This window comes from Paroedura picta, chromosome 1, assembly GCF_049243985.1.
Source record: "Paroedura picta isolate Pp20150507F chromosome 1, Ppicta_v3.0, whole genome shotgun sequence".
Lineage (NCBI taxonomy): Eukaryota > Metazoa > Chordata > Lepidosauria > Squamata > Gekkonidae > Paroedura > Paroedura picta.
In genome coordinates, this window is record NC_135369.1 from 112,945,268 (window position 1) to 112,959,309 (window position 14,042).

The 14,042-nt window shown below is 42.8% G+C and overlaps 1 protein-coding gene across 21 annotated transcripts in view; it reads left to right on the plus strand.

Annotated features, from left to right (window-relative positions):
• The window catches only part of PTPRK (protein tyrosine phosphatase receptor type K), a 533,907-nt gene that overhangs the window by 479,354 nt on the left and 40,511 nt on the right, over positions 1 to 14,042 (plus strand). For 13 of the 21 annotated variants that reach the window (XM_077353420.1, XM_077353429.1, XM_077353439.1 and 10 more), the window contains 2 exons: positions 6,757 to 6,917; positions 12,210 to 12,245. In XM_077353420.1, the coding sequence (XP_077209535.1) occupies positions 6,757 to 6,917; positions 12,210 to 12,245 (197 nt within the window). The remainder of the gene's footprint in view (positions 1 to 6,756; positions 6,918 to 12,209; positions 12,246 to 14,042) is intronic. The other 8 variants (XM_077353517.1, XM_077353507.1, XM_077353546.1 and 5 more) reach the window with 1 other exon arrangement.

Sequence of the window (14,042 nt, forward strand, 5' to 3'; positions counted from 1 at the left end):
AGTTTCATCTTCAGGATCTGGCCTTCTAAGGAGCAGGCAGGGCTGATCTCTAGGACTGACCGGTTTGTTCACCTTGCAGTCCAAGGGACTTGCAAGAGTCTTCTCCAGCACCAGAGTTCAAAAGCCTCAATTCTTTGACGCTCGGCCTTCCTTATGGTCCAACTTTCGCAGCCATACATTGCAACTGATACCATACCATAGCCTTGACTAAACGCACCTTTGTTGGCAGGGTGATGTCTCTGCTTTTTAGGATGCTGTCTAGATTTGCCATAGCTTTCCTCCCCAGGAGCAAGCGTCTTTTAATTTCTTTGCTGCAGTCTCCATCTGCAGTGATCTTGGAGCCCAGGAAAATAAACTCTGTCACTATCTCCATTTCTTCCCCATTTATTTGCCAGGAATTGAGAGGGCCAGATACCATGATCTTTGTTTTCTTGATGTTGAGTTTCAAGCCAACTTTTGCACTCTCCTCCTTCACCCGCATCAACCGGCTCTTTAGTTCCTCTTCACTTTCTGCCATTAGAGTGGTATCATCTGCATATCTGAGGTTGTTGATATTTCTCCCTGCAATCTTGATTCCAATTTGTGACTCTAATCCCGCCTTTCTCATGATGTGCTCCGCATACAAGTTAAATAGGCAAGGTGACAGTATACAGCCTTGCCAAACTCCTTTCTCAATTTTGAACTAATCAGCAATTCCATGTTCAGTTCTCACTTTTGCTTCTTGACCTGCATATAAGTTTCTCAAGAGACAAATAAGATGTTCTGGTATTCCTATCTCTTTAAGAACTTGCCACAATTTGTTGTGCTCCACACAATCAAAAGCTTTAGCATAGTCAATGAAGCAGAAGTAGATGTTCTTCCGGAACTCCCTAGCTTTCTCCATGATCCAGCATATGTTGGCAATTTGACCTCTAGTTCCTCTGCCTCTTCGAAAACCTGCCTGTACTTCTGGAAGTTCTCGGTCCACATATTGCTGGAGCCTAGCTTGTAGGATTTTGAGCATAACTTTGCTAGCATGAGAAATGAGTTTAATGGTGCACTCATCAACATTCTTTGGCATTGTCCTTCTTTGGGATTGGAATGTAAACTAACCTTTTCCAATCCTGTGGCCATTGTTGCGTTTTCCAAATTTGCTGGCATATTGAGTGTAGCACTTTTACTGCATCGTCCTTTAAGATTTTGAATAGTTCAACTGGAATGCTGTCACCACCGCTAGCTTTATTGTTGCTCAGACTTCCTAAGGCCCATTTGACTTCACATTCCAGGATGTCTGGCTCCAGGTCAGTAACTACCCCATTGTGGTCATCAGGGATGTTAAGCTCGCTCTTGTATAGTTCTTCTGTATAATTTTGCCACCTTTGTTTAATCTCTTCTGCTTCTGTGAGGTCCCTACCATTTTGGTCCCTTATCATGCCCATCTTTGCATGAAATGTTCTCTTCATATCTCCAATTTTCTTGAAAAGATCTCTGGTCCTCCCCATTCTAATGTTTTCTTCTATTTGTTTGCACTGTTCATTTAAGAAGGCATTCTTATCTCTTCTAGCTTTTCTCTGGAATTCTGCATTCCATTGGGTGTATCTTTCTCTTTCTCCCTTGCCTTTCACTTCCCTTCTCTCCTTAGCTATTTGTAAAGCTTCCTCAGACATCCATTTTGATTTCTTGCATTTCTTTTTCTTTGGGATGGTTTTAGTTGCTACCTCTTGTCGCGAACCTCCGTCCATAGTTCTTCAGGCACTCTGTCTATCAAATCTAATTCCTTAAATCTATTTGTCACCTCTACTGTATATTCATCGGGGATATGATTTAGTTCATACCTGAGTGGCCTAGTGCTTTTCCCTACTTTCTTCAATTTAAGCCTAAATTTTGCAACAAAAAGCTGATGATCTGAACCACAATCAGCTCCTGGTCTTGTTTTTACTGACTGTATAGAACTTCTCCATCTTTGGCTGCAGAGCACATAGTCAATCTGATTTCTGTGTTGACCGTCTGGTGATGTCCATGTGTAGAGTCGTCTCTTGGATTGTTGGAAAAGAGTGTTTGCTATGACCATTGTATTCTCTGACAAAATTCTACCAGCCTGTGCCCTGCTTCATTTTGTACTCCAAGACCAAACTTGCCTGTTATCCTGGTTATCTTTTGGCTTCCTAATTTAGCATTCCAATCCCCCATGATGATAAGCACATCATTTTTTGGCATTGCTTCTAGAAGGTGTTGTAGGGCTTCATAGAACTGGTCAACTTCATCCTCTTCAGCAGCAGTGGTTGGGGCATAGACCTGGATTACTGTGATGTTGAATGGTTTGCCTTGGATTCGAACTGAGATCATTTTGTCATTTTGGGGGTTGTATCCCAAGACTGCTTTTCCTACTCTCTTATTGATTATGAGGCTACTCCATTTTCGCTAGTCCAATTCTATGGGCCCCCAAATATGATGTCCCAATCCTCTATTGTTTTCAGTTGAAGAGTGGATAAGGCATTTATTTTTATGAAGCAGAACATGAGTGAATGCCAAAAGTGTTTAAAGGGATAGCAAAAGTGTTTAAAGGGATAAGGTGGATAGGGAATTGGTAGAGAACCACACTCAAAGAGTTGTTGTCAATAGTGTTTCATCAGACTGGAGAGAGGTGAGTAGCGGGGTACCTCAGGGCTCGGTGCTCGGCCCGGTACTTTTTAACGTATTTATTAATGATCTAGATGAGGGGGTGGAGGGTTTACTCATCAAGTTTGCAGATGACACCAAATTGGGAGGACCGGCAAATACTCCGGAAGATAGAGACAGAGTTCAACGAGATCTGAACACAATGGAAAAATGGGCAAATTAGAACAAGATGAAATTTAATAAAGATAAGTGTAAAGTTCTGCATCTGGGTCAGAAAAATGAAAAGCATGCCTACTGGATGGGGGATACGCTTCTAGGTAACACTGTGTGTGAACGAGACCTTGGGGTACTTGTGGATTGTAAACTAAACATGAGCAGGCAGTGTGTTGCAGCGGTAAAAAAGGCAAATGCCATTTTGGGCTGTATCAACAGAGGCATCACATCAAAATCACAAGATGTCATAGTCCCATTGTATACGGCACTGGTCAGACCACACTTGGAGTAATGTGTGCAGTTCTGGAGGCCTCACTTCAAGAAGGACGTAGATAAAATTGAAAGGGTACAGAGGAGAGCGACGAAGATGATCTGGGGCCAAGGGACCAAGCCCTATGAAGATAGGTTGAGGGACTTGGGAATGTTCAGCCTGGAGAAAAGGAGGTTGAGAGGGGACATGATAGCCCTCTTTAAGTATTTGAAAGGTCGTCACTTGGAGGAGGGCAGGATGCTGTTTCTGTTGGCTGCAGAGGAGAGGACACACAGTAATGGGTTTAAACTTCAAGTACAACGATATAGGCTAGATATCAGAAAAAAAATTTTCACAGTCAGAGTAGTTCAGCAGTGGAATAGGCTGCCTAAGGAGGTGGTGAGCTCCCCCTCACTGGCAGTCTTCAAGCAAAGGTTGGATACACACTTTTCTTGGATGCTTTAGGATGCTTTGGGCTGATCCTGCGTTGAGCAGGGGGTTGGACTAGATGGCCTGTATGGCCCCTTCCAATTCTATGGGCCTTTTCGCACGGGGATCTTTGTTGCAAATTGTTTGCGGAATGGAAAATCGCCATTTAAAATAGTGGAATTCGTCGTTATGCATACCTGCCTTTGTAGTGGAATCAGTTGCGTTTTTTAGCGTTTCCCACAGGCTTCCGGTCTCGGCAGAAATCGCTAGAAAGGAAGCGCTATTGCCAAGCTCGTCCCGCCCCTGGCCGTCAAGCAGCCAATGGGCAGCCGTTAGCATGCTCCCAAACAGCCCCTTTCCCTTTAAGAAAGGTTTTTTAAAAAAAAAACAGACCCATAGCAACGAATCTAGGTAGATTCGTTGCAACGGAGAGACCCATCCAGCTGCCTAATGTGAGCTGTCGTTTGATTGTATGATCGTTGGCACGCTGCCTCGAGTGATAAAAAAAAAATCCCCCCCCCTCTCACGGGCCCGATTTTCGGCTGAATTTATGTGTAAAAAATAAAGGGACTTTATTTCAGCAAACGGGCTTTTATGTGGTTTGTGCTTAGTGACTAAAGGTGAAGGACTGAAGCCAGGGAAGCCTCTAAACAGAAAGAGGCTCGCTGGTGCGTTTATCCCCGCTCGCTCGGAGAAAAAAAAATGGCGATCGCTTCGCCGGAAGTTTGGAGGACAGGCTCAGGAGGAGGGACTTTGAAGAACCAGCAACAATGGTAACGCACAGGTCTTTAGCGCTACTGTTGCAGATTGGTTGCAGGAGTGTATCGCTATCCGGAGGGTGAATCCACTTTTCTGGATTCCCCTGAAAGCGCTACAACGAAGCGCTTTTTGCGGGTCGGTTTCAGGATTGTTGCAGATTGTCTACGACGTCGTGGGTTATGGCAAATTAGTAGCGTTTCCAATTAGTAACCATTGTGCTATTTTGAAGCCGTGCGAAATGGCCCTATGATTCTATGATTCTATGATTCTATTCTATGATTCTATGATAATAATTGTTTAAAGGGAACCAGTTTGATTCTGTTAAATTGTTGTGGTTCCAATGTGCATGTTTCCTCACCTTCCTCACCTTATCCTGCATGCAGTTACCACTATTGGTCTTTGAAGAGTAACAAACTGATGTGTTAATTGTCTTGCCTTCCTGTGGAGAACTGCTTTTGTGTTGTACATCTTGTTGGGATTCATTGATGCATTGGATTGTAAGAGCTTTGAAATCTCCAGTTCTTATCTCGACACTGTCACAAATCATGTTTGTTCTTTTTCATCAGCATGCCTATGCTATTCAGCTTATTGTTAGATGTATAGGTATTGGAATCCTGTGGTCTCTGCCATTATTTAGGATGTTTATGTAAATAGGCTATGTAGCATTTCATCCCTGTGTAAGAAATGGGGACAGCTTGCCTCCTTTGCTTTGCTTTATTTTGCTTTGATATTTCTTCCAGCATTTCCATTTCCCCCTCTCCCTTCTTTCTCACCTCTAGCAACCCGTTTGCTCTGTTCATTTCCCTTTTACTCTTGGAACGGGATTCCCATTGGCATGTTGAAACTGTTTGATATTTCTTTTTGGATTCCCACGGGAGGGGAAAACAGGGTTTGGGATATAAGCTAAGACATTTGTCCACAGCCCCAGTTTCAACAATGCCCTGATGAGAACACTTTCTTACTTAATAAAGAAACCTTTGACTTTACGCCAAGAGTTTGCTTTTCTGAGTAACCAATGATCCTCACAGTAACTCCTTTAAACAACCTTCAGTTCCAGCTACTTGGCGGTCCTGAAAAATCCTGAATATTTTTGGGATTTTTCGGATTTGGCCATTTTGGATATCCGGAAAATATCAAAATCTATATCCAGCTGAAATAATACCTGGAAAATACCAAACAAAATATCTTTCTGGTATTTTTTTGGGGCTCAGATTATCAAATGTGCACCCTTAGTCTGCTTTGCAAAAACAGCACAGAATTATTTTGTGAATTAAAAGCAGTAGTAACACAGATGGGAGAATTCTGTTCTCTTTCTGTTCTTTTATACTGGTAGAGACGCCCGTTTTAAAAGCAGGCACAGCCTCCCTCCCCCAGCTTTCCCAGTGTTCAGGACGCTGCAGAGAGTGGCAGGACCACCATGGAGCACGCAGTTTCTCTTCCCCCATGTAGCCCAAATGGAGAGGAGGCTGGGGAGAGCAGTGCGGCCTCTGATTGGCCCTCAGTGGGTGAGGGCCCTTCCACTGAGGGGCTGTCACATAATTGAGTAGTACCCAACACTTTTTATTAGGTATGATGATTTAAAGAAATTGATGGATGATCAGTGAGTATGAAAAGGAACCTTAGCATACAGAGAACTTTATATCTTTTGTTGCTGCAGTTTGTATACTTTTGGCAACCAAAGCAGTACCTCTTTACCAAGAGAATTAGAAAAATGAATTGTCTGACTTCAAATTAAAATGTAGATGCGACTTGATACGGAGGATATGATTACATGTGCAGATGTTTATTATTTTTAAATGCAGGTTCCTCCTCCTCCCAAATTATGTAGGTTCCTACAACAGGGTAGAAAAACAATATTGAGGAAAGGGAAGAAATTTGTGAAAGAATATTTCTGTAGAATATACATAATAGCAGATATAATGATATCCGTGTAAGCTTTGCTTAGTGATGAATAAACCTGTGTTGACAGCTACTTAGAACAGCTTTAGATATTATAGCAGAGGCAGCCACCCAGAGACACCAAGTGCATAAGAACTGCAATCCTTTGCCCACCTACTTTAAAGTGACTCTTCATTTTGAGCTAATTTCTCATTAAATGTGGCTAGAATCAGGCCCTACATTCCTCAAGTTATACATTGATCTGAAGCAGGGGTAGTCAAACTGCGGCCCTCCAAATGTCCATGGACTACAATTCCCAGAAGCCCCTGCCAGCGAATGCGAATGCTGGCAGGGGCTTCTGGGAATTGTAGTCCATGGACATCTGGAGGGCCGCAGTTTGACTACCCCTGAGAAGCTTATAACTACCTCGACCATCACCACATCAATTGATAGTTCAAGTAATTTGCAGATTAGAGTGACTTTGGATTCTGTAATGACTCAAGGTGCCCCTAAGCATGACAGATTCAGTTACTGTTCTTTAGTTGTTGTTTGCTACTGCGGACAATATAGATTTATTTCTGATGACTTCTGATATCTTCCTACCTTTTTTTGTGTTTTTGGCTGGGCAGCAAACTTGCTAAGAAACGCAAAGATGCCATGGGAAACGCGAGGCAAGAAATGACTCACATGGTGAATGCGATGGATAGGAGTTATGCAGATCAGAGCACCCTTCATGCAGAGGATCCTCTCTCAGTCACCTTTATGGACTCTCATAACTTCAGCCCCAGGTGTAAGTGCACTACTGGCAAAGTTATCTTGTTTGCTGTTGTTGTTGTTTTGGCAGGCAGGAGCTGTTATTTTCTCTATAATTTCTGTTCACCTAGTGTTTTAGAAGATTACTTTTTGAGGAGTTTGTCTAATATGTAAGGATGTAAGGATGTAAGGAAAAGTGGGGGAGTAGATGTTCATCAAAGCACACGAAAAGTGCAAACATTTTTAGTTGGACTCTTGTTGCAAGAGTTTCTCCCTTCATGTTTATTAGAGACAAAAGACAAGATAAGATATTTTAAATATATATATGTATATAAGTCATTGGAAACTTAAATAAGCAATTAGAAGAGATTATAACTCTGTAGTTAACTGCAGTTGCAGTGAAATTTTTTAAGATTTGCAATAAACAGTAGGGAACTACCCTAGCAGCAATTTTTGACATAGAAAACATAGTCAGGTTTGTCAGCATGTTATTTATTAATTGGTGTCTCTAGATCAGAAAATGCATTTTAATTATTTCAACATTAGACAATTTGAAAGTGGATTGATACGATCACTCGACACGCATATAGGTTTCAAGAAACCTCTGTATTTGTCAGAAACATGAGTTTCAATGCCTGCACCTTTATGCAGATAAAATGCTAAAGAATGTTATAGAAATCTAGTAATTGTTGGAGAATTCTCATCATTGGTTAATTTAATCAACTATATAATGAAGGTTTAATGGGAACATTTTAAAATAATAGTAATAATTTTTGCATCCCACCCTTCCTAGATAGTTCAGAGTGGGTATATTAGGTTAGTGTGAGGTGCATTCTGTTGGGGCAAGGCTTATCCCACCAAAAGATACATTGTTTACTGATAAAATATACCACTATTTTCTGAACAGGATGGATGAATGCAACCCAGTGCTTGGTTGTAGTACCTATCAAGTCTCACACGGGCACTGTGCAGGGCTACTGCAGAGATTTTTGATGCCCAAGAAATGCCTGAGGTTTACTCTGTCCCCCTCCTCAATGCTATTTCTGTCTTTTTCCAGCATGACAAGGAGGGGGCTGAGCACCCCTGCCTCAGTTCCTCTCTACTGTTGCTGGAGTGAGGTATAGCTGTTGGCTTTAATTAAGAGCTCACAGAGTGCAGGAAGGAAATAATTATGTATTCACTAAAACATTTATATCCCACTTTTTCTCTTGGTTCAAAGCTGCTTACAATAATTAAAACATCCCTGGCTAAAACAAGAGGTTTTTTTAAGCCATACATCCTTCTCCCTCCCCCCTTAAAAGATACCTTCTGTTCAAACCAACTCAAATGTCCTACCAAACAGGCATAAAGGTAAAGGTAAAGGTATCCCCTGTGCAAGCACCGAGTCATGTCTGACCCTTGGGGTGACGCCCTCTAGCGTTTTCATGGCAGACTCAATACAGGGTGGTTTGCCAGTGCCTTCCCCAGTCATTACCATTTACCCCCCAGCAAGCTGGGTACTCATTTTACCGACCTCGGAAGGATGGAAGGCTGAGTCAACCTTGAGCCGGCTGCTGGGATTGAACTCCCAACCTCATGGGCAAAGCTTTCAGGCGGCTGCCTTACCACTCTGCGCCACAAGAGGCTCTTTTACCAAACAGGCATACCCTACAGTATCTCCTGAAGATCTCCAAGGAGGAGGCCCCTCTCACCTCTGCAAACAGCCCATTCCACTGAGTTGTTGCCATGAAGTAAATTGAACTTAAAATCAGAGTGTCAGCCAATAAAGTTGTTTCAGAATGGACAACATACTTCCCAGTGGCCAGACACTGACTACCACATTCTGAATCAGTTGTAGTTTTGAGACTGTCTTCAAGAGTAGATCCATATACAGAGTGTTGCAGTAATCCAACCATAAGGTTGCAGAAGTGTGAATTTGCATGGCCAAATCAGCTTTTTCAAACAGCAAGACACCCCCAAGCTCTTAACCTGCTCTGAAAAAGCCAACATAATTCCATCTAGGACAAATGGATTTAGTCTCTCTAAAGTATCAGCCTTACCAACCAGCATTACCTCTGCCTGGATGTGTGATTTCAGTCGTGAACATTAAATGAATAGTTATAGGTAAGTCCAATGCTGTTTCCATAGTTGTGGTATCTGTGCAGTCCCACATGGGAGGGTAGCAAGCTGACTTACCAGTCTTAGGTTGGCAGATGTGAGATCTCAGTGGAACAGACTACAGCACCACTCTTTCCACTCTGTGTTTCTCGAGGTATCTCTGTCCACAAATAATGCTTTGCCTAAAAGTGGCGGTATCTTTGTAATCACCCAAGGAGACAGGCTCTTTTCCAAGAAAGCCCTCTCCATTGGCAACTCACCATCATTTATTTATTTGTTTATTGGATTTCTGAGCCACCCCTCTGCTTGTTCCTCTCTCTCTCTCTCTCTCTCTCTCTCTCTCTCTTTTTGAAGGGGTAAATGCTCCTGCCAAAATGGCCTGTGAGAGACATAGCTGTTTGTTTGTTTGTTTTTTTAAAGAACAAACAATGCCCCGCAGCATGTCTAGCATCCCCCTTAGCAATGGGGGTAGGAAGGGGATTTTTTGCTTCCGCCATGCTGTGATGTTTTAAAGTCTTTTAATGGGAGTTTTAATGGGGTTTTAAGACACTGTGACCCGCCACGAGCTGCTTAGGGAGTGGCAGGAAATAAATTTAATAATAATAATAATAATAATAATAATAATAATAATAATAATAATAATCCCTTTTCCCTCAAAAAATAAAATATCTGGGCTTCCCTGACATTGCGAGGTGGTTGGGCCAGGAAACCGGCTCCTCCCACCAAGTGGCGCTTCTTCGGGCACCCTGAGGGGAAAGAAGCTGAGCAATGTCAGGCCATCCATTTAACTGACGCCTAGCTCAGCCACGCCCCCTGTTGCCATGCCAACACACACCCTGCCCAGAGAATGCCACAGCTGGGAGTTCTCTCCCACCAGCCAGGTCCTTGTTGGTGTTCTTCCCCCACAGTGGCAATGGCCCCTTTAGATAAGTCTTGGGGGCTTTTTGTTGTGGTTTCTCCATTGACTGTCTGCAAGGCTGCACCATGGTCTTTTTTCTATGTGCCATTGCAAAGCATTTCTTGATAGACATTGATGCTACGAGAGACATGGCAGTGGGAAGGAGAGGTCCTTTAATCCATAGTCAACTGAGAGTTTATACCTGCTTTCCTAAGACTGGTAAATTTGCTTGCTTCTCATCTAGGTGGCACTGCACAGGTACCGCAACAATGAAAACAAGGATGCATTTACCAGTGCCCGTTATTCATCCAGTGATCATCTGGGCAGTCACACATCACTCTCTTCTGTCCCTCTGACTATTTCTGTACCAGGAATATGCCCAGAACAACCGATTGTCCAGTGGCAGAGCAAATTCAGTGGCAATCCACATTCCCTTTTTCTCCCTATCTTCAACAGGGCCTTTGTTGGGCCTGGGCCTTTGGGAAGGGAAGAATCCTCCTCACCCGCAGCCACAATTATGGTGTACCTGAAGGAACAAAAAAATCCCCAGGAGTCTCTGCATTGTTAAAAAAAAAAGGCCCCCGCTACTCCCCCACATGGCAGAACCTCACCGCCCCGGCTGCTTCGTCCGAAGGCACAAATCCAGGATGGAATGGGCACAGCAGGGAAAATGGTCCCCCATCTGGACTTGGGAAGTGGCAGGGGCAACCTGTCTTGGCCCAAACACCCAGCAGCAGCCTAAAGCCATGCTGCCAGAATGGAATGGGCATCTGTGAGCTATTAAATAAATTCATAATTGTATGTGGGCAGCAGAGAGGAAACAAGGGAAGAGTGTTCCTCTCTCTCTCTGCCATGCTTGAAAAGGTGAAACACAACACAGGGAAGTAGACAGAACACCTTAGGTGTTTTTTGAACTTCAGACACCTTTCCATGGTAGGCATGTGCATGTGTAGTATCCATGTTGGACTACACAGGTGATGGTTTGATGAGCAACCGTTACAGGTAAGTACAAAACTGTTTTCAATGTAAGAAAATTATCTTATTAAAACATCTTTTATTTCACCCATTCTGAATGACAAATACAAAGTCAGTTACCGTTCAGAAACTAAGAGAAGGTGTACTGATATGAAGGTCAATACATTACACTTATTCTATTTCTTAGCATTTGATGCCCTGTTTTTCTTGGAAAACAGCTGTTAACTTACAAATATTGTAAAATATAATAATTTTACCAGGATGGGAATCCCAAAGAAACATTTCCCTCAATGGCCACTTTTTTAAATATATTCCATACCTTCCCCACCCCACCCCGTATGGTTATTTCTGTCAGCTGCAATATGGTAGGTGCTATAGTTTATGCCATATATATAGGAAATACAATTATTGTATTCAAAATATAACTATCAATAGCTGTGAGTCATGATGGACATCTACCCCCTCCATTACCTGAAGCCTCTTTAGATTGGTTACTGGGTAGCATGGGTGTAAGGATGCTGTTTCAGATATTGTTGAGGTAGCTGGTCAGTCACTATGTGAACAGAATGCTAAACTAGATGAGCCTTTAGTCTGATCCAGCATGACTTTTCGTTGTTCTTACATATATATGTTACATATTGCTGATTTTTGACTGGACTAAGGTATGCAATTTAATGGTTGCAGTTTTTTCGGTGCTTTGATATCACTTTAGTGATAGATGTAGGCCCAGTGCAGATACTCTTAATTCTGATATGAGTCCATGTGGTGCAGCCATATGACAACCATAATGTCTGTTTTGAGACAAGGGCACTAGTCACTAGTATGCAATACAATCTACTGAGCAGCTGGAGACTGAAAAACTCAGTCCTTAATTTAAATGCTTGTTAATGTTTCACTTTATCAGGGAAACTTGCTGATGAGCAACTCAGTTAATGTAACTCCACTTTAACCTCACTATATACTTTCAAATGGATCTGAACCATACCCTGTGAAAAATTCAGTATGCGTTTGGCATAATACTAAGTTTCTGACAGCAGCAGCAATTGCTTTCTAACTGTCCCAATTAGGCTTTGGCAGCTGTGCTGGCAAATCTACCTGAGATTTACTCTATGGCTTTTAAATAGCAAATGCTTTCAGATGTCCAAATTGACTCAATTAGGCCTTTTATAAATTTGCATGTGTTAATAGTGTTTCCAAGAAAGTGGGTTGTATATTTTCTGTTTGTATTAACATGTTGAATAGATATGTCATTTCTTTTTTTCTTTTTTTTGGGGGGGGGGAGGGCTTTGTGTTTTAATACATACATACACACGGCAATTGAAGGTAATGTATTTCTTCATGAGCTTTGTTTTCCTGCAGTGCCAAATGATCCACTTGTGCCGACTGCTGTGCTAGGTGAGGACCTAGTCCTTCTTCATCCATTCCTTCATGGATTTCACTTCCTTGCATGATTCATAACATTTTCCAACAAATATATTGTATTGCCTGCTGGAGGGGCTTGTTTTAGATCAAAAAAGATAGACCTACTGAATACTCAAGTATATACAGTGCTATCTTCCTAGGGCTGCACCAAATAGTCCACAATTTCTGCACTGTCCATGGAAGATGTTCCTTTCCAAAGCTGCTGCTGCTGTTGTTGTGTGTTCTTTTCAGCCTCAGTTTGCTGCTGCTGCTGCTTCAATGACGTTTTTTGTATTTCAGTTATATCATGCTTTGTGTACGATAGTGGCATCTTGTAACTGAATTGACTGTGTGATGGCTGTCAAGGCAGCTGCTGATTGGCACTCTGAAGAGTGTCAGTACTGTTAGGTAAAAGGGAAGGAAATGATCCTGCTCCAAAACAGATTTCACCCATTTTTGTACCTGCCTCTCAGAAGTCAACAAAAATGTGCTTTGCCTGGAGAGCAAAAAACCGCTCCCTTGTTTTGTCTCAGTCCTATAGTTTGCTACTTCATTTATATGCCAGAGCTGAAATAGTGCAAATACTGGGAAATTCAAGTCTTTATCCATATTCAGTTTAAATTGCATTTATTCATTTACTCCCGTTGCCTACCAGACTTGCCCACATTACTGTTCAAACATGACAGGTATTCTAGAATAATGCTGGAATTTGGATTGTGAATGTAATGAAGTAGGATTAAAAGTCTCTTATTATTGTGTGCATGTTTCATATATCCTTTACAAATATAGATTTTGAACCCTAAATCAGGTGGAAAGATTTTGTCCTGGAACTGAAGACTTTACTTGCTTCTGAATCTTGGAGCATGCTCAGAGGGACATATGAGGTTAAATCCTGCTAATCTGTTCCACTAAATGTGCTGTCAGCAGTAAGTGTAGACTTGGATGCTGTAAATTCTTTCACCAGAGGAAAGGATCATGTGCGAGGACACAGTGGTACGATTACAGGAATGGATTAACAAGAGCCAACCCATCCCTCCTCTCCATTTGGACATAATCCCCATTTGGATGGCTCAGCCAAAGCCGCCTGAAAATCAACCCCTTCAAGACGGAGTTTGTGTGGCTGGGGAAACAAGAGCAGGATCAGGAAGCGCACCTCCTATGCCTGGATGGGGTGCAATTGACACCTGCACCAACCACCAGGAACTTGGGAGTGATCTTCGATGCCTCCCTTGCCATGGAGTGATCTTCAATGCCTCTCTTGCCATGGAGGCTCAGGTCACACGGGTAGCCCGAATGGCGTTTTTTCATCTGCGCCAAGCACGGCTACTAGCACCTTACCTGTCCTCTGATCATCTGGCCACAGTGATCCATACAATGGTCACTTCCAGGCTAGACTACTGTAACTCACTCTATGTGGGCCTACCCTTAGCTTTGACCCGTAAATTACAGCTGGTACAAAACGTAGCTGCAAGGGTCCTCACGAGGTACATCCTGGAGGGCCCACATTCAGCCAGTGTGCACTGGTTACCAGTCTGTTTCCGGATCAAATTTAAGATATTTGTTTTAACCTTTAAGGCTATATATGACTGGGACCTGCGTATCAGCAGGACTACTTGTCTGCCTATGCTCCCCGCAGGGCACTCTGCTCTGCGGTATGAACCTGCTGGTCATCCCAGGCCCCCAGGACATTCACCTGGCCTCAACCAGTGCCTTTTTGGCCCTGGCCCTAGCTTTGGTGGAATGAGTTCTCAGAAGAGCTAGGGTCCCTGCCAGAGTTACCAGCTTTCTGCA